Source organism: Antennarius striatus, chromosome 5, assembly GCF_040054535.1.
Source record: "Antennarius striatus isolate MH-2024 chromosome 5, ASM4005453v1, whole genome shotgun sequence".
Taxonomy (NCBI): Eukaryota; Metazoa; Chordata; class Actinopteri; order Lophiiformes; family Antennariidae; genus Antennarius; species Antennarius striatus.
The window spans coordinates 9,846,731-9,874,232 of record NC_090780.1 but is presented as its reverse complement, the minus strand read 5'-3'; the positions used below and the strand labels follow the sequence as shown (position 1 = coordinate 9,874,232).

The 27,502-nt window shown below is 41.3% G+C and overlaps 4 protein-coding genes across 10 annotated transcripts in view; 1 reads left to right on the top strand and 3 right to left on the bottom strand.

Annotated features, from left to right (window-relative positions):
• foxj3 (forkhead box J3) overlaps positions 1-5,712 on the bottom strand; it is a 102,906-nt gene extending 97,194 nt beyond the window's left edge. The window contains exon 1 of the mRNA XM_068315104.1: positions 5,478-5,712. The gene's annotated coding sequence lies outside the window, so the exon portion shown is untranslated. The remainder of the gene's footprint in view (positions 1-5,477) is intronic.
• Positions 5,713-9,776: 4,064 nt separating this feature from the next.
• ppcs (phosphopantothenoylcysteine synthetase) lies at positions 9,777-13,672 on the top strand. Of its 2 annotated transcripts, none has more exons than XM_068314873.1 (4): positions 9,777-9,802; positions 11,647-12,181; positions 12,266-12,369; positions 13,038-13,672. In XM_068314873.1, exons 2-4 carry the CDS (start codon positions 11,650-11,652, stop codon positions 13,362-13,364), a joined length of 963 nt encoding a protein of 320 aa, XP_068170974.1. In that variant the 5' UTR covers positions 9,777-9,802; positions 11,647-11,649; the 3' UTR covers positions 13,365-13,672. The 2 variants fall into 2 exon arrangements, with proteins under 2 accessions (XP_068170974.1, XP_068170973.1); XM_068314872.1 differs by lacking the exon at positions 9,777-9,802 and adding an exon at positions 10,533-10,637.
• Positions 13,673-13,682: 10 nt separating this feature from the next.
• Positions 13,683-21,307, bottom strand: utp3 (UTP3 small subunit processome component). The gene is made up of 16 exons (XM_068314870.1): positions 21,145-21,307; positions 20,895-20,982; positions 19,822-19,878; positions 19,682-19,738; positions 19,489-19,597; positions 19,338-19,406; positions 19,114-19,235; positions 18,863-19,018; positions 18,693-18,764; positions 17,697-17,737; positions 17,509-17,605; positions 16,973-17,110; positions 16,722-16,852; positions 16,567-16,642; positions 13,944-14,051; positions 13,683-13,824 (listed from the first exon to the last, which is right to left on the bottom strand). The coding sequence occupies exons 1-16, from the start codon at positions 21,159-21,161 to the stop codon at positions 13,735-13,737; spliced, it is 1,428 nt and encodes a 475-aa protein (XP_068170971.1). The 5' UTR covers positions 21,162-21,307; the 3' UTR covers positions 13,683-13,734.
• A 975-nt stretch (positions 21,308-22,282) lies between these two features.
• fam83e (family with sequence similarity 83 member E) lies at positions 22,283-27,385 on the bottom strand. 6 transcript variants are annotated; one of them, XM_068314864.1, is made up of 10 exons: positions 26,850-27,385; positions 26,017-26,760; positions 25,504-25,650; positions 24,491-24,615; positions 23,985-24,413; positions 23,698-23,757; positions 23,576-23,602; positions 23,276-23,501; positions 22,996-23,196; positions 22,283-22,838 (listed from the first exon to the last, which is right to left on the bottom strand). In XM_068314864.1, exons 2-10 carry the CDS (start codon positions 26,482-26,484, stop codon positions 22,644-22,646), a joined length of 1,878 nt encoding a protein of 625 aa, XP_068170965.1. In that variant the 5' UTR covers positions 26,485-26,760; positions 26,850-27,385; the 3' UTR covers positions 22,283-22,643. The 6 variants fall into 6 exon arrangements, with proteins under 6 accessions (XP_068170965.1, XP_068170967.1, XP_068170966.1 ...); XM_068314866.1 differs by having other exon boundaries at positions 26,017-26,788; positions 26,871-27,385; XM_068314865.1 differs by having other exon boundaries at positions 26,871-27,385.
• Positions 27,386-27,502: the final 117 nt, after the last annotated feature.

The window sequence follows — 27,502 nt, the reverse complement described above, 5'->3', positions numbered from 1 at the left end:
ATCATGTACTCCACGAGCTGCCAACCCCCCCACAATCCCCCACCCCAACCATTCTAAACATCCCCAGCAAGCTGCAGTGTGGGTAGTTACAATACTTCCTCTGCAGAGACAAGAGCCCTGTTTAGTCAGAATGGATAAATACTGGCTAAACTCCTTCATGTTAAACATTTTTTCAGAGCAAATTGGCCAATGTGTCAATGATATTAGACAATGAAACAATCAAATACATCAGTCACCAACTCAAATCCACATCCACTCTACACCCAAGACATGAACCGGATTATATAGAACTGGATCTCTGACAAATTAAATTTAGTATACCTGTAAGAAGTTGGACAAAGATGTATACACTGCATTATTGGATGAATAAAAAAGTGAAAGCGTAGTGCTTCAGTAAATTCACTCTCATCCCATGAGGAGGGTGGGTGGTGAAGGGGTGGGGTGATACTGGAGCAGAGGCTTGTTTGAAAACTGAACCATTGCTGCATTCCTACTTCAAGCCAAATGCAGTGAAGGACTCTTTAAAAATTCATTTACGGCAAAAATGGATTAACGCAAGCAGCTGAACAAAATTCAGATTTTGGCTCCTGAATAACATTAATGATAAAACATCTTCCTGAAGCTCAGGGGGATTTCCCTGAAGAAGGAGTACTGGCTTTTTCACCTTAACACATCTCGAGAATAATTCTTTTTCATCCAGCCATCCATCCATTTTCTTAGCCACTTATCCGCCTTGCAGGTCACGGGTCTGCTGAGGCTTATCCCAGCTGGCTATGGGCGAAAGGTGAGGTGCACCAAGGACAAGATGCCAGCTCATCAAATTCTTTCCCAATGACACGTTAATTTAAAAAAATATATATTTACAATTTCACCTTTAATTTTGCTTTTGTTCAAATGAAAAAGCTGAACAAAAACCTGTAAAAAATTAATTTATAAGAATCCATGCCAGGATCTGCCATCCCCATAGTGATGTGCCAATGCCATTCTATTCACTACTTAATATCTCAGGCAGAGACTTAATGATAGCTGCTCTAGGCGCACAAAAATGCCTGAAAATGCAGTTACAATAAATGCTTTGACCAGCAATATATGATGTTCACTTAAATACAATTATCCTCTTCTGATATCTCACATAAAAAAAACTCCTTTACAACAAAGTAGAAGACTCAATGTGATTGCAAACAAGATTCAGATTGGAATCAGGGAGGCATTTCCAGCAGATTAATAGCTTCATAGCTAATCTGCATTCCAGTGATGCACGCCATTGCTAATGAAGACTGAGCCGATATCTTCTCATCAACAGGGCTTCTGTGACAGCCAAACTTTGCTGTGGATGTAAACACAGGATGAGGAGACATGTCAAAGAATAGTTTAGTCTTTTGAGCTCACAATAGCATAGAGCTAAATATCTACACAGAATAAACTATTTCTGAGTAGAAAAAGAAGATTCCTTGCCATATCTATAGTGAAGGAGGCACTCAAGGATGTAGATGTAAGTAGAAAACAACTCTGAAATAACTAAAATAACTTAAAATTTCCCAATTGAGAAGTGGAACGAATTGAAACAAGCCCACCTTGGATCCAGGCCAAAAATAAGTCCTCATAAAAAATACTAAACAGGAGCCTTTGACCAACAGCATCACCACAACACCATGCCAGCAACAGCCGCCTCATAAATTGACTGCAACCCGCCAATTGAAAAATACAAAAGGTTTTCAGCCTGAGGGATAAGATGTGGCAGTTTAATAGGGGTTGCTATAGAGGCTACCTGTTGGGTGCTGTCCAACTAAACAGGGTGGAAAGGAGGGGGGCTTTGATGGGCATTCCTCTTGCCACGGGCTCAACTACCACCAGGAGTCTGATAACTGCATCTCACGGATGGCCATTTGAATAATCACTTCAACAAGGGGAGAAATTAAAAAGCCTCTCAGTGAGGCAGGGCTAGGAACAAGACCACATCCTGAATTCCAAATGAGATGCATGTATTCACAACCAGAAGAAAGCTGTTCCTCAGTCACTCAACTCTAAAGGCTTACTGACCAATTATATCTATCCAAATTAACCCCATATGGTGTCATTAGTTCACTTAATGCATTTAAAATGATAAAGAATCACCCCCAAGGTGAGCAATATCTGTGTCAACAACAATGAAATATTTATATTTATTGAACATTCATTCATTCATTCATCTTCCAACCCGCTTAATCCGCTAACGCAGGTCACGGGGTAGCCAGTGCCTATCCTGGCAGTCTCAGGGCGTGAGGCGGGGGACACTCCGGGCACGACGCCAGTGTACCGCGGAGCCACATACAAACAAACAATCATTCACACACTCACTCCTATGGTCAATTTGGGACCGGCCAATCAACCTGAAGCGCATGCTTTTGGAGGTGGGAGGAAGCCGGAGAACCCGGAGAGAACCCACGCAGACACGGGGAGAGCATGCGAACTCCGCACAGAGCGGGACTCGAACCCAGGTCCGCCGTGTTGTGAGGCAGCAGCGCTAACCACTGCGCCACCGTGCCGCCCTTTATTGAACATATTGATTTTTATTTTTGTTGTCTTTTAAAGATGTTTTAAAAAAAAAAACAATTTTTTTTCTTCAGACGTGAAGGGTTTTTTTTAGAAAAATTGAGAATGACGATGTGACATGGAGCTTTTGAAAAGCAGAGGTGAAAGTGTAGCAGCTTCAGGAAACATTTGGGGAAAATTATCGTTTCTTATATTCTTGATCACTTTACCTACTATCCTGATCTCTCTTACAGTGTCATCTTTATCAGCTTTGTGATAGAAGAAAAATGTTAATCTATTCTACCAAGGACAGGCTTTAGCTTTCATCTGCTTTGTGCTGTGGGAGAAAAGTCACAAGAATGCAAGAGTCTCATCTTAAGTCAGCTGATCCTGAATATATATTGTCTCACAAGAACGTGGCATATAAATAAGATACTGCCATAAAATAACAAACAGTGGAACTAAGTAAAATCTATATTATTTAAGACTGTCTGATGAACTAGAAATTGTCATTTTTAATTCTGCAAATTTAACATTTAAATTTCTGATGAACAGACATAACTTTGCTGGCATTATTTTGATGTACTTACAGAAAAGATATTTAAAGGAACGCTATATGTGGTGGAAAAGCAGATATTTGGTATACAAGGTGAAGGTGACAGATAAATGTGCTACTTTCACTCTACAAACAGAATAGTGGAAAACCTTGGTGATGAAGGCATCTTGTTTTTAAACTATAAGACAAAATACTTCTCAAAGACACAAACAAGCTGAAATCACTATTACAGAATAATCAGTCTCACATCTTCCCTTTCACACTTTTAAATGGCTGTTAACATTCAGATGTGTAATCTTCTCTACACGTTCTTCACAACTATTAAGTCCGTAAAACACTGAAGGTGTTTAGAAAAGGCATCTAAACACTGTCACTGATGTGGGGAACAGCAAATAACAAAATATATCATTCTATTACTAACTGCACATATAAATCAACCAAAACAGGAGCCTTTACATCTGAACCTGCAGGACCAAGTCAGCCATGGATTAAACTGAATAACCACATCGCTTAAAAACACAAAGACAACGTGATGGAAGTAACAATGACACGCTTAAGATGAAGTTTATAAGTGTGTCATGCATTCATTTTTCTGCTACGCACACATTCTGTGAAGTATGCATCACTTGCAACTTACCGTAGTTAATCCTTTTGCATAAAAAGGGCATAGATATTAAAGATGACAATTATTATAACACTGCTGTGTTTAAGAACCTTGTTTCAATTCACTTAAATATCCATACACCAAAATTTATTGTGAAAACTTAAAGTAAATAAATACATCAGAAATCAATATATTTCTCGTGTCAGAGAGCACTTTCAATGTTTGGCCATTCTGAGGACATTAAATAACATGGGCATTAGCATGAATTGAACACAAAGCATAATTGATAGTTTATTTTATAACTCATGAATAATGTAATACAGCGTATTGAAAAGGTGAAATATTACTAATTTCTAGACACAATGACAAAATAAACTACGAGTATTTTAGATCTGCCTACCTGGATATAATTACTTCAAAATTTAAACACCATGTGTCCTCTAAACCTGCCTTGATCCAGACAACTCGCTGTAGGCCTACTATTTAAAGGATGGGTGATTAAGAAGCAAACCAGGTCTGACCTTTGTCTGTGGGTGCTGACTAATACTATGGGCATTTTGTGAGCTGAAGCAGAAGGTCTAGAAAGGTTGGGATGTTCGGGGGGAATTCATCATGTTCTGTTTTAGTCATAAATTAGACCTATTAAAATCGGCTTTATGTCGGAATCAACTTCATCTTAAATGAATGGGGATTACCAGATAACGGTTTTCACCTCGATCCTCCTCAGTCGGTTATGTAACAAGGGTACATCATTGACAAAACTTGCCCAAGTTGAAAACAGGGCAAATTAAGAGTCCAGTCATCCATGCACTAATAAAGGCCGTCAGGAAAATGCAGGGGAACTATTCTGCATACAGCTGCACGCAAATGCTACCGCTGTTTGATTGAAGGTCGTCGCATGAACTAATCAGTGTCCTGTGCGATCACACCCCACTGGTGGAACCCCAAAACGGAGCGATTCGTGCCCCGAGAAACGTCCTGAACACCCGAGCAAATGTATGACTGCAACGCTGTATCATCTCAGTGCAATCCGCAAGGGGATGCCTGCAGGCAGCAGACAGTCTCCAGATCAAATCTAGCCGCAGAAAACACACCTCAGACATGCTTTGCACTTGTTGATTGTAAGAGAAACTGCGCTTTTACATAAAATTTGAGGAATTTAGTAGCCGCCTGAGAAACAGACGACTGACAGACGAGAAAACACACTGCAACAGCTGTGAGTCAAATACCAACAGAGCAGGCAGGGAAGCCAAACGACACTGGGTTCACACACACACACACACACACACACACACACACACACACACACACACACACACACACACACACACGTCTCACATATCACGCAGATAGCTAACGATTGCTGTAGGGGGGCTGGGAGAGTTAATTGCGCCTACCCAACGCGAGAAAAACAAGCACCCACCTCGTCCTAGCCCAGGAGAACGCGCCGATAACAGTCAGCTGAAGTTAGCGGGCAACCACAACTGGCTAGCTAGCTGTCAAAGTTGCCCTGTCAGTTGTCACCGGTTGCTCGGGGGTGCTAGCAGGCTAAAGCGAGAGCTGTCAACTTGGAGAGTTACAACAACACGCCCGGGGTGCACCAACACTGACCACAGACCGACACAGACTGGCTCCACGAGAAAAAATAGGTGTCCTCACACGCCCCGCCACGGCGAGTGGAAAGCTATGTGCTAGGGCCTGTTCGCCGGGCTCAATCCCCAGAACTTCAGTGCCGTTCACTTCCCCGTTAAAGTCGTCCATTTCGTGGGCCTTAGTTCAACTTCCATGCCCGTGTAGCTCACTTACTCTGAGTGAAGCTGCTGTGACGCTGGTAGTCTGTAATCCTGGCGGTAGTTTGAGACTAACTGCCTACTCCTCTTGCTTCCACCTTCTTTTCATCAGCTAGCGAGGTTTCCCAAGGAGTGTCCTCCGCTCTTCACGTTGTCGTCCTGTGCAGTGTGCTGCTGTACGCGTAGCTTCACCGGTGTACTAGCGGTGCCGTGGCGTCCCTCCTCAGACACTCTCCGCCTTCTCCCGTTCGTCTTTCTCTCGGTGGCTGAGCCAACATCCGGGGCTCTTCCCCGTTTGGGTTAAATGTCCGGAACTACTTTCACATACTACGACTCATGCGAAGGCGTTTGTCTCGCTCATCGTCCCTGCCGCCACAGAAACTAGCGCGCGGTCAAACGCACAACCCGCAGTGGAAACAGCAACGGACGCGCCTACAAACGGACACAGCTGTCAGTGTCGTTTAATTTAACAACAGATCAGCTTCATTGAAAAGTATTGCAAATGATTATAAATAAACCAACCTTCTAATATGGATGGAGCTGAAAAGACAAGTCCTGAGACTCAAGGCAAGTTCGCAATGGAGGATAAAAAGTTTACAGAGCATAGTTGCATGGTCAGCAGTTTCTGATAAAATCATCTTTTAGAAAGGATTACTTTTTATTTTCACAGATCTGTGAAGATCCAGTTGTATAAAAAAAATTTCTCATTGTGAGATTTTTTTCTAAATTTAGTAATACGGTATTGTTGTTTCATATCAAAAAAGAATATGAAAATATGTGTGGGGTTCACATTAATTATTATGTCGTCAGCTATCCATGTAAATTCATTACTAATACATGTTTTTTGTTTTGCTGCTGTTTTTATAGGGTGTTTGATGAATTACAAAGCTCAAAAGCACATGGCTCTGCTTGTATACAGTAAAAAGGGCTTTCTTTCTTTTTTTACTGCCTACACGATTTATTTTATTATTGCATGATAACATATCCTACATAAGATAATGATCTAACAATTAAGCCAACAACAAACCAATACAAGTGTTAAAACATCATGGAAAGATTGCAAACCATGTTTAAAATCTTGGTCTTTTGAGAGTAGATGCTTTACAGAACTAAAATGGGTGATGACACCTTCTGACCTGTAGGTGTGCAACACTGGTTGCATAATAATTAAAAGAATTCTATAGGTCTATATTTTAATTTTATATTGTGTTGTCATCAGCAGGCATAAGAAGTGTCCTTACTTTTGAAACCACTGGAGAAAGAATACATACACACATGGTTACTGCACTGTCAGGTACAAGCCTCTGTTTGTAAAAATGAAATGCTCATCTTTCAATTCAATATTTATTATTTATTAATTTATTTCTTGTATTTTTATAATTCATCTTTTAATTCCAGCAATGAGCAGTAACATAATTTCTAGAATTCTCAGTGCCATATAAATGTTACCTCAAAATTCTAGTTCTAAATTTTTGAGGAAAATTTTTAATTCTTGCCGTAAAGATATCCCTATTAAGTACAATGAGTTCTACAAAATAATCGTCTCTAAAATGCTGCTATTCTACATTGTTCAGCGTGAATGGTAATAAAAAAATTACCGCTACTTACTAAACTTACTAAAGTTAAAATGTCCTAAGTGCTGGTTAGCAATCTGGTGTGTTCAAATTGACTTATCTCATAAATTCTGTCTTACACACTGAAGGAAAATATAATCAAATATATTCACACACACATAGACACACTTCTAAATGTTTATGTAGTGTGACTGAGTGAACGCAATATTTTTATAATAGTTCAAGAAGCAAAGGTTCCTGAGGGGCAGTAACCTATAACCTATTGCACTTTTGAGATCTTAAGAGTAAATAATGAATTTACTCACAGGTAAAACAGGAGCCTTTACATCTGAACCTACAGGCCCCTCATAGGAATCAGGATTCCATGTATAGTCATCTAACAAAGGCAACAACAAAAAAACCTTTTAGTATTGCTGGCAGGTAATACAAACGTCTTAAATAAAATGTTGACATCTCATTGCTGTTTTTACAATAAAAGTTAATTATGAACCAAACTTGCTGTTCACCCTTTTCAATATACCTCTGATTAACATCTTGTGTGTTTAATTTTCAATAATCTGATAGCATATTTTCTTGCATTTCATTGACCTCAGGACATCATGAGATTTAAATCATTTTTCTATTTCTTATTACAAACGTTGTGTGCGTATCTTGAACAGACACAGGCTTGTGGATTGAACCCTAAACATACTCATTATTTATCTGTCTCTGCACAAGATGACCACGTCGTTTCCATAGACGTAAACAATCATAACAGAAGGTGAAACTAATCAGGTTGATCAACACAATCAGACGTGAGGGCTGTCAGACAGCGCCCTCATGAGCCACTGTGACCAGCGGGGCAACAGCGCCGCTTATGGGCGTATTGTGGGTACTGCAGTTGTCATTCTATCCTTCAGGCTTGTCCCATTAGGTGTCTCCACAGCGTGTCATTTTTTCCCCATGTCTGGCTGTCTTCTCCATCCTCCTCTCTAACACCAACTGCCCTCATGTCTTCCTCACTACATCCATCCACCTTCTCTTTGGTCTTCCTCTCACCATACACACCGTCTCTCCTCTGGGCGTGTCCAAACCATTAAAATCTTTTCTCTAACTTTGTCTCCAAAACATCTCACCTTGGCTGTTCCTCTGATGAACTCATTTCTGATCCTATCCAACCTGGTCACTCCTAGAGAGAACCTAAACATCTTCATTTTCTCCACCTCCAGCTCGGCCTCCTGTCTTCTTTTCAGTGGTACTGTCTCTAATCCGTCCATCATGGCTGTTCTCATCAATTTTTTATGAACTTTCATTCTAGCAGAGACTTTCTGGCATACAGGACACTTGACACTCTCCTCCACTCATTCAAGCCTGCTTTGATCCGTTTGTTCACCTCCTTACCACATTCACATTTGCTCTGGGCTGTTAGCCCCATTTATTTAAACTTCTCCACCTTCAGTATTTCCTTTCCCTGTAGCATCACTCTTCCTTCTCCACTCCCTTCATTTATGCACCAATATTCTGTTTCACTTTGGCTGATTTTCATTCCTCTCCTCTTTAATGCATTCCGGCAGATTTCTAAATGTTCCTCTACCTACTCCTTGTTTAAACTGCGTATCACAATGTCACAATGTCATCTGCAAACATCATGGTTCATGAGGATTCCAGTCTAAATTAATCTGTGAGCCTATCCATCACCACTGCAAACAGGAAGGGGCTCAGAGCTGATACCTGCTCAGTCCCAACTCTACCTAGAACTCCTCTATAACAAATGCAGCACAACTCACCACTGCTCGAAACATGACCTGTACTATTATAAAGTACTTCTCTGCCACTCTAGACTTCCTCTTGTAGTACCACAATTTCTCCCTGGGCACCCAGTCATGGGCTTTGTCTAGATCTACAAATACACAATGTAATTCCTTCTAACCTTTTCTGTATTTCTCCATCAACATCTTCGAGGCAAATAATAATGTTATGCATATATGGTACATTTGACAATAAAGTTGACTATGACCATGACTCTTCCTAGGAATTAAATCATATTGTTGCTCGCAAATAGTCACTTCTGTCCTGAGTCTAGCCATTATACTACTTGTTCCCACAACTTCATTGTGTTACTTGTCAACTTTATCCCTCTTTAGTTCCCACAACTCTGCACACCATTCTTGTTTAAAAATGTCCAAGATGGGTAGGGTCTGTAAGACTTAAAAGTCTAAATGTGCCTGAATGGGTTACCCAGAAAAGTGATGATGAATTAGTGGAACCTTTTTGCTTCATACTGTCATGTGCAGTGGGTCTAGAACAGTTCGTGGAACAGTCACACAGCCAAACCATGCCAGTCATTACCTTTGGTTTGTAATTTAGACCTAATTTGATCATTTTAAACAAACGTTTTTCTCAAAAGGTTAAGTTTATATTCACCGGATATGCAGAAATGATTCACTTAGAAAATTATTTCTGTTGTTTTGGGTGGAATTGAGAATTTGACAACTTTGATTCTTGGTTTGATCAATTTTTATGATCCAACAAATTTCTATTAGCTATTTCTTTAGTTTTTCCCCATTAAACACTGAATCTCGAATCTATTCATAACAGATAAACACTTCAGTCTGTCAATTTTTTAAAAAATGTTTGATTTAGATATTAACTCGTTGGCTGCCATTTTCAGAACAGTTCCCCGGACTCTGAAACTTTATTGCATAATAAACTGCCGCAACTTTTCCGCCTTCCTCTGATTCTCCCATCTCTGTTCCGTGACTGGATCGGTGCTGTTGTCCTGTTTACGGTAGGGACAAATCCTCAGTATGGAAAGTGCTTTGATTGCCAATTTAAATTCCTAGTTACCTATTTATATTTACAAGGAAAGTTATTAATCGGTTCGGGAACTATATTTTTTTTTTGTTCTAACCAGTTCAGGGACGTTAATTATTGGGTGTAACGTAAAACCAGAAAAGTTATAGTTCTGTTTCTGTTCGAAACGAACCAATCAGTTCGCTGTTTGATCAGATAAAGGTTTACGACTGATTGCGACAGAACATCCGCCGTCCAGCCATCCGAAGACTACAGAAGTTTCGGAGGTGAAGTATCCCAGAGAAGCCGATGGCGAAGCGTGTTTGTTTGTTTGTTTGTTTTTGGGTGGGTGGGTGCTCGTTCCCAAGTTCAGTGTAGATACGGTCAAGGGAGAGCAGGGGACATCACACCCACGATGAACGCTGAGAAATAAAAAGCCGTAAGGGGGCACGTGGCTCCTGACGTCACGTCTACTTCCACATGGGTATTTCACAGCAAATGAAGATGCAAAGCGGAAGATAGTAATGAAATAGATGTGATAATTTGTGTGTTTTTTTCTAGTTTTATGTCGAAAGCTTGAAAACTACCAAGAAGTCCTTCCTCCGCGTTAACATGACAGTTTAGTGTCTCATCTCGGTGGATCTTCGTTCTCTTTGGACAACCAAGCGAACGTAACACGCAGCCCGGAAGTCAGGGGAGGGCATTATCTTCAACGACTGGTTCATCTTTGGCTGGTCTGTGCTCCAGCGCTTTGCGTACAGGAAGTGAAGAAGTTGTGGAGAACCTGCTCCCGAGAACAACTTCAGTGTTTGTGGCCGGTCATCTTTCAGGTCTGTGGTTGAATCGCATCATGAAATAAGGGTTGTTTGTGTCACTATCAGGCTATTTTGATCGTGATTTTCTTTCTTCAAATTACAGATAACGTTAAGTTGTTTGTCGTCAGTGCCATCTGCCTAGTTCTTCTGTTCAGTGATGATGGGACATCTTCAGGTGTTTTAGTAATATCCACCTTATGTTGTCCTCAATAAATGATATTAAAGAGTGAGTTTCCAGTGATATAGTAGCAGAGAGACTTAGTATAAATATTGATGTCGTTGATTACCTGTTAGGTTCGCTCATGTGTAGTTTATTCGTTTTATGTGCTGTAAGATCAGGACCAAACATCTGTTTTAGAGCCGTGTTGATTCAACGGGTTGATGTGTGCTGCCTCACTGAGTGGCTCCTTCATTACTAAATTTATAGTCACTAATGTCAATTAGTAAAAAACACTGACAAATTATAAGAACTGCTAACATAAGGCAAACAAGTTGTACATCTTTTCTGCTTTGTGCTGCTACGACTGTAGGTTTCTCTTGGGATTAATTTTTATCTAATCAGTCTTATCCTTTGTATCTTCAGTTAATCACAAAAATGAGTTTTAAAAATGTCCATAACGATGAAACAACCACAGGACAAATGAAATATTTGCTCTGATTGTTGTATTTGTTTTAATATGGTGTAGAAGGTGTATTAATACAAGGTTAGATTTTACGACATCTGTTAGGGACTGATGCTTTAGAGGACAGTATTGATTTTATTTACACTTATACATAACAGTAAGCGGCACCTTTTTAATTCATAAGATAAATTTGTCAGTACTTTGTTGGACAACCTGTGGAACCGAGTCAACCTCTAATATGTGCGTCTACTTCTTTTTGTCCTACAATTTCCTTTCACCTAATGGTCAACATGTTACAGCTTACATCGACCAGGAAGACTTCGTCATAGCAGGGCAGTGATGTACTTTTGCTCTTCTGTCAAGTTGGTTGCCGTGTTAGAAGAATCCTTGTCTCTCTTCAGGTAATGGCTGAACCCAGAATATCTTCCATTGATGGGAAGTTAGCTGAAGAATTTGCTGTTCCCTCCCATGTCGATGAAGTTAAAGAGAAGATGGCTGCTTTTGCTGAACATCACGTGGCAGCCGGTCGCATGGTCGTCCTCATCACATCTGGAGGCACCAAAGTTCCGTTAGAATCCCGCACCGTTCGCTTCCTCGATAACTTCAGCAGTGGCAGACGAGGAGCCTCTTCTGCAGAGTATTTCATAGATTCAGGCTACGCTGTCATCTTCCTGCACAGACACCGCTCCCTCTACCCGTACACTCGCATGTTTTCAACCATGAATATGCTGGATGCCTTGAAGTTCAGGAATGAAGGGACGTCCGGTAGCGACAGTGAAGTGGTGGTCAACCAGCAGGTGCTCCCGAACATTGCCAAAGTTCTAAAGCGATACCAGGAGGTTAAAGAAGGCAGACTTCTTCTTCCTATCGAGTTCAGCACCCTGTCCGAGTATCTACATCTGCTCAAAGCAGCAGCACAAGCACTCAGCACGATAGGTAGGAAGGTTTTCATGGTTAAGTCTTCCTGTTACATCCCATAATATTCACAAGTTGTTCATAAAGTTTTTCTTCTGAATTTAGGATCCAAAGCCATGTTTTATTTGGCTGCAGCAGTCTCAGATTTCTATATCCCAGCATCTGAGATGCCTGAACACAAAATCCAGTCTTCCAATGGTCCACTTCAAGTGAGTAGAGCGCGTTCCAACATCAGTGTTCATTTAAAATGTTACGGTTAGTCCATTTCCATTTTCCAAATCCGCTTAATCCGCTAACGCAGGTCGCGGGGTAGCCAGTGCCTATCCTGGCAGTCTCAGGGCGTGAGGCGGGGGACACTCCGGGCACGACGCCAGTGCACCGCGGAGCCACATAGAAACAAACAAATCATTCACTCACACACTCACTCTTATGGTCAATTTGGGACCGGCCAATCACCCTGAAGCGCATGCTTTTGGAGGTGGGAGGAAGCCGGAGAACCCGGAGAGAACCCACGCAGACATGGGGAGAGCATGCGAACTCCGCACAGAGCGGGACTCGAACCCGGGTCCGCCGTGTTGTGAGGCAGCAGCGCTAACCACTGCGCCACCATGCCGCCCGGTTAGTCATGTTGACATAAACTAAGATGAATCTTTGATTACCTAACTTTTCATTCATTTGCTATTTTCAATATTTAACCTTTAACTAGTAATATAAATTTTTATTTCTCATACTTTTACTTGCAAATGACATTTGTAATGTTTGTACGCTAAACTGACAGCCAAGGTAACCAACAGCTAAGCATCAGCATGATGGCGTACAGACAGTTTTCTGTTGGAGGTTTAACGTGACTGAGAATGTAACCCCCGCCCCCCTTTAGCTGAGCATGAACATGGTGCCGAAGATTCTCGCCCCTCTGGTGAAGGACTGGGCCCCTCGGGCGTTCGTCATATCTTTTAAGCTGGAGACGGATGCGACCATCCTTCTGGAAAAAGCCCGGCGGGCTCTGGACACCTACAGGCACCAGGCAGTGGTGGCCAACGTTCTGGACTCCAGACGGGGTTATGTGGTGGTCGTGACGCCTGAGACTCAAGTGGAGCTGGTCCTCACTGAGGAGGACGAGAAGAACGAGGTGGAGATCGAGGACAGAATAGTCAACAAGCTGACATCAGCCCACAACCAGTTCAGAAGTCAACAGAGCTGTTAAAGGTCATCAACACTTCATCACCGGCTCGGTGTCCAACCACCAGGTCCTGTCTACTTTCCTGATGTTGACCTGTGTCACACTTAACCCGTTACTGTACCAGAATCAGTTTGTGTCATGGCTACATAGAATTAGACCGATTAACTGATTGTATAGTGCGTTCTGTCTTATGTCCCTGGAAGTTGTTTACAAAATGTTTATTCATTGTTCAATGAGCTTAGAAAAAACAAGGCTTTTCTGCGATAACTGACAGGTGAATAATTCAGTGATTTTCCTTCCTTAAGGGTCACTAATAAACATTTCAAAGTCCAGTCCTTTTGTGGTTTCTTGTCCTGTGATGACAACAGCGAACGCCGTCTGATTTCTCTCCCCGCTACTTGAGTTTGACGCTCTTCTTGACACCTGCACGAATACCAGACATCTCTCCGCTGTATCGTTTATCCTCCCGGCGAACCTCTCGGACCTGGTAAACATGAAAAAGTCTCAGCGTTTACCTTGAAAATGTTACTCAGGCAGACAGTCTTGATTCATACGAGATGAGTACAGCCTGGAGACTTCCAGTGCACTATCTAGAATACAAACCTGGCCCTTTCTGCGGACTTTGGCCCGTCTGAACTTCTCTCTGTGCTTGACTCGGGGATTGCGGTCAATTTTCTTCCTCTTTGGTGTGAGTCCTTTGTTTTTGGCCATCTGTGGGATGGGTAGAGGTAAAGGATAATGCTCAGTGACAAGACGCTAACATGGGCCAAATTAAGTCAATCCTTCATTTGTATAGCACTTAATCACATCACTAGACATTTCGAAGCACTTTACAAACAAAGAAACCCAACAGAACCCTTGATTGAAAGGATGATCTGGGAATCTGAATGCATATGAAACGTTTTGAAAGAGAAATATTGTTTTACCCTCAGTGTCAGCTTGTCCCGGCATTTAATGACAAGATCATGCAACCTAAGAGTGCTTTAGAGCTACAACACTTAAACACAGTCCTGGGGTTAGCAGGCCTGTAGCACTGTTGAGTCTGAGATGGGTTGGATCCTAATCTGAACTCAGTGCAACCACTTTATTAAGTACCATAAAATGTCTGGACTTCATCATTTCAGTGTAAACGGGTGGTAAAGACGCAGGCGGCCTCATTCAAGCAGAATTTAGTTTATCGTTCTTGTTAAACCTTCCGTGCAGCTCATGGCTTTGCAAGATCTTTAAAAAGCCTTTGCCGAGTATTTTTAAACGAGTCAAGTGTTGTACCACTGGCTGACAATGCGTTCATGAGGACGGGTTAGCACAAGAGTGTTGTTGTTGTTGTTCTGGTTCCCCTTTGCTTCACAAATCCCTGGATTCTCCTGAAGCAGTGGGTGAAAAACAAAAGCAGCTGTTCCATCACAGACCTCAATGCGGTCGGTCTCGTAGACATCGATGGTAACTAAGTAGTCCTCTGACTAAAGCAAAGTGGTTTCCAGTGACTACAGTGATTCATGACTGCCTATACACACATTTACTCTCTGTCTCCTGATGTCACTGAGATCTCGTGCATGATGTCAACCATCTCAGGAATGGTTTGGCTGGATGGAAAATGTTTCCTGATACTCTTTGTAAACTGAAGTTGACTTCCCCATAGGTGAACTTACCCAAAGCTCACAAACTAGGCAATGTGACAGAATACTGGCTCACAGAAGTTCATGGAGCCGGTAGTTCCTTCAGAAGAGATCTTCCGATAGCGTTGCAGTGAAGCCCCTTCCCCACAGGAACACAACCAATGGCAGCATGACTCTGCTCCGGTGCGTGATTTTAAAGAACCTATTTGTGTTTGACGTGTATTGATGCCAAGCGTGACCCTTAAGTTGTTCTTCAGGCCGCACTTCATCAATAACAAAATAACATGACTAAGCAATTCTTTGCACAAGATGATTGTCTGTTCAGAAAGCAGGGAGCTCCTGGATCTCTCAGTTTCTGTGCTGCGTTTCTTCATGAGCTGACTGCTAACTGCTACCAGCGGCGTTCTGACTCTTCCAGTCGTGAGCTACACATGTTAAACTTTAACAAAAATAGCACACCTCCATCCTGTCCTGACACCTCACTGGCTCACGCCATCAACGGTCTCTTTTCTGTGCTTTCAGATGTAGAAAGATGATCTTTCTACATCTTAGTAGATTTAATATGAAAGGGCTGCTATTGTTAGTTTTAAATCTTTCTGTAAACGGAGTGCTGCTCAAACGTCATTATGTAATTTTCTTACAACCAGTTTAACTTGTCGCAAAAACACCTGAGTCACCCATTATCATGTAAATTATGTACAATCAGCCTCAGTGCCATGGCACCATTCACTAGCCAGTGTGACTAGACAGATCAACTTAAGGGACACTTGATTTCATGTCTTCATACGTTGCTTTTATTTCACAATTCTGTGGAATTATAATTCCATCATTTGTCATGGTGGTGTTCCTCTGTGGCAAATTTCTGCCAAATTTCCTATCTGCGTACGTGTAGCACCAAAGAAAGGGCAACTAAGGCCCCTACAACCCCCGAGGTCCTCTCACTAAATGTTTACCTAACCTACTGTCAAAGACGGTTTTGATTCTTGTTACCTTATCTTCATGGCAAAGTGCTAATAGCTGTACTAATGAGGAGAACTTCATCAGTCAAGTCTTATTTCTCCTATCACCACCTCAGTCTCTCAATATTGGAACCTTCTTTGAAGTGCACTATTTTTTTAATCTAGTTTTCTCTTTTGAAACAAGACTAGCGCTGCAAACCCGGATGGTCTGATCTAGCATCACTAAACCATTGGAATACAGTAATCCCTTGTGTATTTGCGCTTAAAGATGCCTGGCCTCACCTCATCGCGGATTTTTAGTAGGTAGTAACGTTGTTAACGCATGCGCATTCAATTGGCTGACGACATCCGGAAGTGTGCTGCGTCTGAGACTTAAGGAACGCAGCACACTTCCCTGTATTAAAAAAACACTCAAAAGTGTTTGAAACAATCTATAAGAGTTTGGGAAAATGTAATACAGATATAAGGTGGTTTAATATCAGTATGGGGAGGGTTCATAAACGTTTCAATTACCGTAAATAATAAGATAGTTTGTAATTATATCGCGGAATTTCATTTTTCACGGGTGGTCCTGGAACGCATTAACCATGAGTAACGAGGGATTATTGTATCTACTGTAGCTCTGTTGAGGCTCTAGATCAACTCCCATACCTGATAAGTGATCCCTCTCTTTGCATCTGGATCAGGTTCTTCCTCCTCCTCCTCCTCCTCCTCATTCTCTTCCAACCTGAAACAGATTTTCCACTTTTCAGATCCCCCGGCAGATTTGACCCAAGCTGCCATTTGAAGATTCAAACCCTCCTTACTCATCAGCTTCAGGGCCTTTTCTCTTCAATTTCGATCGCTCCTCCACCTCTCTGTAGTAACGCAGAGCTTCTTCCTCATTTAGGTCAGAGTCCGAGTCTTCCTCAACCCTACGTACAGTTTCTACAGATTTCTGATGACAAATATGAACTTGTTACCATAAACATCAAGAGACTAAAACAGGATGAACATCTTATGGTAAAATCTGGACAACAAACACACACACACACACACACACACACTAAAAACTCACCTTTTCTTGTTTACCAGAGACTCTGATCTTCTTTTTGTCTGCTGACCTGCTGACAGCTTCGTTTCTCTCCTCACCAGACAGCAGCTGGCGAAACTGCGGTGCAAGCCGAGCGTCTACTGGGCCCAGATCATTGATGAGCTGCAGGCAGATCGAAGAGGCAGTGAAGATATATCCTAACCCCTTTGTCCTAATACATCCAGTGTGATGGCGTGGCCAAACATTAAGTGCCACTGTTGTCAAAGCATTAAAAGGTTGGGTGTTTATGATCTAGGGGCATTAAGCTTATTTGAGGAAGTGTTGTGTTAGACGAGGTCTTTGTATCTATGGAGAACCACCTGACCTGCATTCATGATTCTATATCAGTCCCAAAATGGAAAAACCAAACACTGGCTTTATGGAAAGGGTTTTTGGACTTTGGTAGTCATCACTTTTAGACAATGATGTATTCAAGATCATTAGCCCTCAACTCTTAGTATAGAGGTACACTTCTCCGTACTACCAGTGCATCAAATTCTAGAGTAAACATGCAGACTTACATTTCTGTAGGTGAGCAGTCTTTCAATCACAGGATGGTTGTGAGCTGGGATTCGTTTTGCCTTAATCACCATGTAGAAACTGATGTTTGTGCAATAGCTGAGGCAGCAAAAAAAAAAAAAAAATCACTGGTCATTCAGCGAAGGGCTGTGACAGATTTTTTCATGATTGGAATTAAATGATTACCTACTTCAGGTAGAGTTGTTGTTTAGTCCTGAGGTAGTCGGCACCCTTTGAAAAACAGGGAGAAAAAATAAGCTGAGATTCACTTGCTTGATTTTCTCTATATGACATTTAGATTTGTGAATGACTCACAATGAGCATACAACGCAACAACATGGCATATTTTTGAAATACACAGCAGAAACTATCGATTATTCAAAAATAGGAGAAATCCTGTGAAATTTTACATTTGAAAATGTATTAAATTTTGATATATTTATTTAAAAAATCTCTCATAAACCAGATAACTGGAGAGTAAACAGATGTTTAAGGAGTTGTACTGTTTGGATTATGTCTCCATCTCTCAGCTCTTTCTCCCTCCTCCTGCCTCTTGCAATTTAAACGTGAACGCTTCTCACCTTTACTCTTCAGACAACAAAAGTTATCACAATTTCACTGAATGTAAAAACATTTATCTACACCATCATTCCTGCTATTACTTACAGCATTTATTAACAGATAAACTTGTGTTAATGCAACTAAATTAATGTGTGTCTGAGGACGGACGTCTCCGCTAGTGGGAAAAGACACCCTGAATGTGAGCAAACTGACACAAAGTTTAATTGTGAAAGACAGCAGCTTTGAGACACACGTCTCTCGGGACGCTACGAAGGATGTGAACTAGACTATTTCCTGGTACATATCGACATATAGAAAAATTCACAAGCTACTACACTCTCTTTGTTGAGGACATTAACAAAACAAAAAAAACAGAAAAATGTTTCTGGCCACCTGATCAATTTAAGTTCAGTGTCCACTCTCCTCTACTTTCATTTTTAGTGTCCAGACATTTCTGGCTGTTAGAACAGATGCTGAACTCAAACAGGAGACTTACATAACATCACATAACATAACATAACATAACATTATTGTCAACACTGTATTTCATTTGAAATGCGTTTAAATTAAAGAAATGAAAAGTGATTTAAAAATCACAGCTGAAAATTAAGCTAAACTCACTCACTTTTCCCGGGGGGATCTTTCCATCCTCAACCATCTGTAAGAGGGGCTGCAGCTCATCCTTCAGCTCTGTGAGCTGTGCACATCAAGCAGTAACAACAACAACAACAAAATAAACACATCAGGTAACTGTGACAATGCAAAGATCTTCTGACTTGTAAAATCCCGCTCTACCTTTGCCTTGAAGTCTTGAATAAGTTCAAGCAGTTCCGGAGAGTCCTTCTTCAAAAGTTTCATCTTTTCTTTCTGTGACATCTGGTTCAGATCTTTCACAATCCTCTCCTCCTTTTCTCCAGTCTTGTTTTCATCCTCCTCTTCCACAGCAAACTCCTTCACGACGACAGTCACAAACAAAGTAAAACTCTTGTTATCATCAGACATAGCATTTACCACAAGTGTGACGGAGAAATTTCATGTAAAAATACCTGGAAAAAGTTTAAATTATAATCTTCCTCGCTCAGATTTGCAGCTAAACGATTCTGGATACTTTTAGCTTCTTCTTCTTCCTCTTGTTCCTCAGCTTCCAACTGTTCTTGTGGTTTCCCTTCTGCAATAACACAATGGAAATGTGCATCAGTGACATAAACAACAAAATTGCTCATGAAATATCTCAACTAATTATCATCATGACTGGATGAAAGCAGCTTACTGGTGGTCACATAGTCAGTATCATAAAACATCTTTTTCTTGGTGCCCCAAGCCATTTCATCAGGAAGATCTGGGGAAAAAAGTATTTTAAAAGTTAAATGGTTGAATATAAAAAATTTACAAAAACCTGGAAATGAACAGATGATAATCACCTTCTTCTTTTTTCTCCTCCAGATCACTCTCCATGTCTGTCCCTTCAATCTCCTCTTCCTCATCATCATCATCCTCGGACTCGGAATCATCCAGAGCCATTACTTCTTCCTGTGAAATTCAGATAAGTTTCAGATCAAGTTAGAGCTTAACTAATTCTCTGAAATCGGATCAAATACACACAACTGTCATCACCTCATCGTCGAGGTTTTCTGGGTCGCTCTCAAACTGAACGCCACTGGCGAGAAGTTTCTGTGGAAGGAAAAGGAACTTATTTTAAGAAAGAACACATCACCGTGAACGGAACACAAGAACCACTGAGGTGCTGAACTTACTTCAATCTTCTCATCGTGAAACTCATCAATTTTGTCCTTTGTGTACTGGGATGATCTCTGAGGGGCAGAGAAGTAATAATAATTACTGAAACAGCACCAAACAGTTGGTGTGATTACATAGAAATAATCAATCATTAAACCTGACATCAGATTCTGGTAAAAAGTGGCACAAATGATTAGTAATAGAAGAAAAACTAAACACTAAACAAACAAGGTGTGGATGACGCAGACGCTGTCTTACATTAGCCAAACATTGTGCAGCAGATACACACGGGTCTGGTTTTCAGTTTTGCAGAAGTTATAAAAACTTTCTTGTCGACACAAACTCCTGAATGCAACAAAAATGTTCATCTCATGATTAAATCACATCCATAACTTTTTTACGTGGATTTTTTTCTGTAACCATTAACACAAAAAATATCAGTTGGATATTGATTTATTTTTTTAAATCTCAGTATGCTGAACCTTTCTTTCCATCTGTTTACCTTTGCTATACTGTACTGCGGTAATTAAGACTGGTGTGGGACAAAATCACATCACAAATGTGATGAAATCCAGTGGCCGGATGGGATGAGATGGGATGGATGGATGGATGGATGAGATGGGATGGATGGATGCTGCGTTTAATCATTTTCTTTGTGTCATTTCATAATCATTACGTACAAAATATTCCTCTCAAACTTTACTTCTACAATTCAATTCGCTTAATGCAACTTTCCGGATTCATCTTTAAGTACAGTATTTGTGAGGCCAAACTGTCAGATGACAAATGATCTGATCACAACTAGTTTGTTTATTAATGATTTAAGATGACATTAACTAAGGACTGTCTGATATATCTAAGCACTTTTTATTAGTCCAGGCACCAGGTCGTTAGACATCTGATTTAATGTTTATTGGTAATATATCGTTATGACTTGATCAGAAAACCCTTGTTTGCAAAGTGACCATACCCAGTTAGCTCTAACTAAAGTTTGCAATTACGAACACTTGACTAGTTAACGAAGTTATCGATTGAATCGATCTATTTAGAGAGATTTAACAGGAATCACTTCAGTCTGTGGTTGTCTCACCTTGTCGGGGACCTCCATGCCTCCGAACGCCTCTGGGTCGTCCTCATCCACTGGTTCCGTCCTTCTGGGCCTCTGAGCGGGCTTCGACCTGAGCAGACATCAGGAGAAAGAGAATCAACTTAAAGGCATGTTCATTTCTTATTCTTATGCCTCAGAGGACGTTGATATTGTATTTACTGTACGGTCACACACACATTCATTATAACACAGGTTTAGCAGGTTAGCAGGTTTTAACTTTAGCCAAACTTACTTTTTTGCTCGAACCATAATGGGAATCGAGTCGATTGCGTCCCCACAACAAGTAAGACTTGTGTATGCGGAGATTAGAACAAAAAAGAAAACCCTAAACACCAACTGGAAGGATTTTCACACTGGTGACCATGTGCTTCCTGGATTTCTTCCTCTACGTTCTTATTACAGTCTGCAGAGAACCGTGACCAGTGAATACCGCCACCTAGTGTCCGACAAAATGTAACAGTTACATTTTTTAAATAATAGCGAATGCATTTTGTTTCTAAGATCCAAATATACGAATACCAATGAAAAACAGTGCTCACAGAAAAGGGGAAAATTTCAAAGCATACATGCAGCCAAATATATGGATCTGAAATCAAAATTAGTCAATCAAAAATAAAATTTAAATCATTAGCACTGTAAGATGATTGAAAATGTTTGTGGCACTTCAGCATTACAAAAATACTTTATAGTGCTATCCCAGCAACAAACGGTGGATAACTCCTGACATGAAGGCTCTTTTTGGAGAAACTTTATGTCTTTATTCAGGAAAAGAAAAAGACCTTTAGGTCAGGAAAGAAGGACAAGTTGAAGGCTGTCCAGAGGGAGCTGTGGAGGAAGATGGAGGACCAGCTGCAGCAGAACAACGTCAGCGGAGTGTGGAGAGGCCTGAAGACCATCTCGGGCCATTAAGAACCCAGCCTCCAGGTTGCTGGGGACCAAATGTGGGCAAATGGCCTGAAATAATTCTTTAATAGATTTGATCAGGCATCGCCCCTCCCCCAGCCCAGTCCTCCATGATGTACAGTATATGTGTATGCATGTTTGATTGTACCCCTCTTCTACAACTCTATCCTATCCTCTATCCTATTCTTCCATTCTGTCTGGATACTGCTGCTGCAATCATGTAAATTTCTCTACTGTTGGATTATCTTAACATTCCAGTCATATATAAAGTACTGTATATATCTATAAATGTAAATTGTCCACAATCCTAGACAAATACTCTGGAAATGATCTCCATGTCTTGAATGCATACAGCAAATTATTTATCTCATTAATAATTCATCATTGACTTAGAAATCATTTTGGTACAGTTTCTTTTTCTAGTATTTCTGTAGATGTTTTAATGTACAAACATGTAACAGTGATCCAGTGGTTCTAACAGCTTCTTTGTCACAGTGAGCAGCACTGGTAAGATATTTTTATTCATTAAATAAATTATGATGTAAAACATTGCATCACAGAGTGAATATATAACAAAAAGACAAACATCAAGCCAAAAAACAAGTGCAAGTCATCACATCTATAGATAAGTTTGCTTATCCTTTATTGATCCCTATAGGGATAGTTGTTCTCCACATTTAACCCATCCAACCAAATACCAAGTGCAGTGGGCATCCAAAAGTGCTAAATACATCCTGTGAACTGTGATTAATGCAGCAGAGACCACGACTCTCCACTGCTGCCTATCCTCAGTCCCAGTAGAGGATATGACACGATGCAAATTCATTTTTATTTCTTCATTTCTCTTTCCTGATTGTTATCCCTCGTAAACACAGACTTCTCCCAGTCCAGGGTATACTTTGAGCTTTGAGGCTTCTCACCAGGAAAAGGGTTTTTTGATGTACTGAACAACTGATGCTTCAAATTGTCATTTCTCTTCTTCATCAGGGCAACAGCAGGCGTCAGATTACTCAGGTTGAAGGCCTGCCAACGAGGGAGTTGGAGCGTTAACATCAGAACGTGCTCGTCATTACTTTAACTCTTCGTAAGTGTGAGAACACCAAGAATTTCATGGTTCAGTTCAGTGGTTTTTGAGCACCATCAAGATGGAGACTGGACAGACCAACTCACATAGACTGACCTTAAATCTGGGCACTTGGACATCATTGGCGTTTGGACTGTGTGAACTCAGGTCCATCACGGACTGGCTCAGCTCTGACGCTACCATGTCGACTCGCTTGTTGAGCAGCTCAGGAGAGCTGGGCTGAGGCCGACAACTCTTCATGATGTCACTGAGAGAGCTGGATGTCTCAGACTTCGGCACCTTCAGGATTAAAGGTTTCTGCAAAGAGAAAAACAGAACTCAGTCTTTGTGTCGAGGTGGACTCGACACAAAGACTGTTTTGACAGAAGTTGCTCACTCTAGAAGATGGTGTGTTCTCCATTTTGGACATTTTGTCACTGATATCTTGTTCCTCTTCCTCCGCCTCCCCCCTGGGGTGCTCTCGTCTCTTCATAAAGGGACATGTGGCCTCATCCTGAGTCGTCTTTGATGGTTCATCATCAAGTCCTTTTCCTTCATGTAACTCTGTGCTCTGCCCTTTGGAAAGTTGCCTGGTATCCGTTTTCTTTATAATACATTTCACCCTTCAGGAAATAAAAACATTTCATTTTGGTTATTTTTATTATTCTAATTCTTCTCTTTATTATTTGTGTTTTACCTTTTATCTGGGGTCAGGTCTGTGTGTCTATATAAATAATAAAGATAAAGGGGACAGATTAACACATTATTTAGAAACAGTCCAGTACGCATAATGTTAAAATTGACTGTGATGGCACTGACTTAAAATGAGATGAGTAAACCAGTGTATCATCGGCCACTGGAGACGTGTTTTCTTTTGACCTGCCAAATGCCAAAATATAAATATAATATAAATATAATATAATATAGATATTAAAACTATACCAACTATACCAAAGGGGAAATTACTTAAAGAAATGCAAGTGTTGAGATAGTTACATTAAAGATCTATAATTGAGCATGAGAATGTCCATAAACACCATTCTCATTGTGTGTAGGCTGGATCACCACCTACACACAATGAGAATGGGTTAAGATTGTCCATTTACCTTTTCTCCTCCACAAACGGATGTCCGTTGTGAGTAAAACTGTCCATAATGTGTGTGTTTTCATCCAACAGAATGTTGTTCTGCGGTTGCAGGTCCATGCTTATAGCCTGCTCCTGCTCATCTAGAGGACTGTCAGGATTCCAGTTCATCTGGAAGACCCCCATGGCCTCCCAGTCCAGAAAGGAACCAGCTGGTGGGGATGGAGGGTCTGTGATCTCATGCTCCAAGAAGACGTGTTTCGAGTTCAAATTTGAGAGGTGTGTCAGTAGATTATTCATGTATGAATGAGTGTCTGTAAGATCCTGTGTGTCTGTTACAGGCAACGACTCAGCAAATAGGGTCCTGAACTCCCTGTCAAATGAGTCGACAGCTGGGCCGCTGAGAACAGTTATCAGCTGGCGGTGCAGGTGGGCGTCTGTCCACGTCAGGCTGCAGAGAATAAAGACATCTTAACATTCTATCTCTTGTGTGTGCAATAAAAGGACCGAGACGGCCGTTCCACTCACCTGTAGCTGCCAAGAATCACAGTCTCTAAATCCACCAGGAGGAACTTATTTTTCATTTCCCCAATGACCATTCTTCCCATCCTCGAGCAGAAAGTTTTCCCTCCCAGTACACGGACCACCATATTCTGCAAGATCACAAGCTTAAGTTAAGTGAATGACACCGTTCATTCAGTGGCATTCAGTTGCACGGGTACACACACACTTGTGAACCCAGTGTGTCATACACACAGTCAAGAGGAATGTCACTGTTTACGTGCAAATGTCAGCATGCAAACCCTGACGATGCTAACGTTGTCAGCTATTATAGCTCTTTTCAGTTTTTTGTGTTAGCATTAGCTGATTAGCTCTTCACAATAGTATCTACAACTAATACTGATTGGCATGTTAAAAGTTTTTAACGTATTCAACAGGAAAAGAGAGAGTTTGGGCAAATTGTGATGATGCAAAATGAAAAGTGAAGGGATCATAAGTAAATGCATTTAAGAGTCATTCTCAATAAAGCCGTCCCCCTGGTGCATCTATTTCTATCAAATTACCAACAAAACAACATCCACGCGTAGATATAAGAAAAAGTCCTCTGGTCATGTTGAATCAATTCTTCACCTAATCGATGGATGATTTTAAATCAGCTCCATCATGAGTCTTTGTCCATTTCTTTCATGTATTATAGTGTATTATTAATATAAAACAGGACTTCCATGTGTCGAATGACAACCCATAGGAGCCAGAATGTTGTGCAACTGGTTCTGCTCTGCTGCTGACTACACGTCACATTCCTGATACAAACACAACAAAGACATTTTTGTAGTCAGTGAGGTACTAAAACGGAATGATGGGCGGAGTGCATTAAACCCATGACATGAACCATGAACCAACTATTTTGTTCTACTGCATAGAGAGCTGTCGAGCTGCCACTAGGTTAGGTGAGAGGGTGGTTTTTGCTTATTAAAAAGTCATCTTATTGACGACGCACACAGAAGCAGAGGACCGGTGACTGGCAGGAGGTGACTCACCGGATGCCTGAGCCTGTTGAGAACGAAGCTCTTTTGAACAGACCTTTGGTTCAGGATGATGTAAACAGGGACGCCCCTGGAGGCAGCGTTGTGTAAATCACCGATTACTGCACCATCTGTCAATCTGTCTGTCACTATGGCTATGACCTGCATAGGTAAAAGAAATGTCTCTCAGCCTTCACTCAGATTGTGATTTCCCTCTTAACTTTCAGTCTGATTAGATCATAATAAATGTCTAATAACTACTGTAATAATAACTGCATAATTCACCTTGTTGCTTTCTTTGTATTTGTTTTACTTTCTTTAACTGTGTTACTTGCTTTCAATCTGTCAAGCAAGTCCTTGCAGGAAAAGCGCTGTACAAGTAAAGTTGATCGATTGGTTGATTAATAGATTAATTGATAGGGGAAACATAATATCTAAAAAACAACAACAGGTTTGTGTAGTTTACACATATGTACTCTAATCTTTGATTTCATCCATAAAAGTTTGATCCACACAATCTTGACTTACTTTGCTGGCTTTCTGCAGGTTCCGTCTGACGATCTCCCTGACAGGAGGTTCTCCCTCTGCAGGAGGGTTGGTGTAGACTGTGGATCTGTCCTTCCTCACTCTGGGCTTATTTGCAGGCCAGCCCAGCTTCAGGTCTGGGGTTGGTATGTCTGACTTGGAGGGGAAGTAGGAAGAAGAGGAGTCCTCCGTCTCTGGGGTGTCTAAGTCTCCATGAGCCCGTCGTCGTACCTGCAGCTGGCTGGGGGTGCAGTTCTGAGCCCAGCTGGTTATCTGACTGACCTCTTCAGAGGACAGGAAGCAGGAAGAGAACTCTGTGTCGATGGAGCTGTAGAACGCCTCTGGTCCTTCACTGAGGAGTCTCTCCACAGCTCGCCGTTCCTTCTCACAATGGTGGAACTCCGGAGAGGCCTCAGTCACCGGCAGGAACACGGCATCTTCATCCAGGCTATGCACCTGGGAGTTTGACATGCCGGTAGGCTGGTGGTCTCTGGGATTACGTGCGACCTGTTCCCACTGCTAACTCCGGTTGTGTTATGACAGCGGTATCCTGGGGCAGCTTGTCAGCTTTCAATCTAGCTGAAACGACCATTCCTCCGAGGAAATGTCACAATGCTTCCATCTGTCAGAAACACCTGTAACGTCTGGAAGTGGCCTATAATCTTGGTGATGAGAGGAAAGGCTGATCAGGTTTCACACAAGCGATCCCATCCACATTTGTTCTCCTGGAGCAGCATTGTCCTTCGTCTTGTGTTCACATAGGAAAGCAAGTACACTATTAAAGTAAGTGCAGGAATAAAACATGTGAATACATAAAAATCAACACAAAAACTCACCTCCTGTGCTTCATGTCTCACCTGTTCAGCTCAGAGTGATTCCTAAACTGTCAGGCTTTTCCGCTCTGCATATGTTCTCCCTCCCCTGTATGTTAATTCAGTCCTCTTCACTCCTCCACTCCCTGATTCTAGACGTTCTGAGTGTTTGACGGATCAATCAACGGTCGGACGCTCCTGTTGCTCCTCTCTCCTCTTCACAGATTGCTGTATTTACTTTAAGTCTAGTTTCATTTCATTTAGACCGTTCTGAATGTTCATTTGGGTGATGATGAATGATACTGAAATTCATTTTTTTATAGCGACTGACACTGAATCCTTGCAGACTGGTCTATCCTGATAGGTTGGTTTTCGGAGCACCACATTGCAGCACTATCACTGTCATGTGGAGTCACAACCATTAATTTACTTTTTTTCCCTCTGAAATATTCCTTCCTGATAAACGGATAAAGCTGATCCTCAGTTAGTTATCAGTTGTTTGTCATGTCTCTTTTCTACTCCGTGGAAAGCAGAGTTTAGCAAAATAAACAATAAATGGCAGCGATGGCACACCCTTTCACACCCACATTGTGACACACACATTGTGATTGTAGCGACACTGTGATACACATGGAGACAATAACGCAATTACAAAACAGGCTTTACAAAGATTAAAC

Bases quoted from the DNA above. Each gene is read 5' to 3' on its own strand.
- fam83e (XM_068314864.1), bottom strand. From the start codon at position 26,484: ATGTCAAACTCCCAGGTGCATAGCCTGGATGAAGATGCCGTGTTCCTG. The intron at 23,758-23,984 runs GTAAATGGACAA...GGCATTTGGCAG, and splicing joins CCGTTTGTGGAGGAGAAAAG to GTCAAAAGAAAACACGTCTC. The intron at 22,839-22,995 runs GTCAGTCTATGT...CCTCGTTGGCAG, and splicing joins TCCAAGTGCCCAGATTTAAG to GCCTTCAACCTGAGTAATCT.
- ppcs (XM_068314873.1), top strand. From the start codon at position 11,650: ATGGCTGAACCCAGAATATCTTCCATTGATGGGAAGTTAGCTGAAGAA. The intron at 12,182-12,265 runs GTAGGAAGGTTT...TTCTGAATTTAG, and splicing joins ACAAGCACTCAGCACGATAG to GATCCAAAGCCATGTTTTAT. The intron at 12,370-13,037 runs GTGAGTAGAGCG...GCCCCCCTTTAG, and splicing joins CTTCCAATGGTCCACTTCAA to CTGAGCATGAACATGGTGCC.
- utp3 (XM_068314870.1), bottom strand. The intron at 17,738-18,692 runs GTGAGTGAGTTT...TGTTTTTCAAAG, and splicing joins GAAAGATCCCCCCGGGAAAA to GGTGCCGACTACCTCAGGAC. The intron at 13,825-13,943 runs GTTTGTATTCTA...CATGTTTACCAG, and splicing joins AAGTCCGCAGAAAGGGCCAG to GTCCGAGAGGTTCGCCGGGA.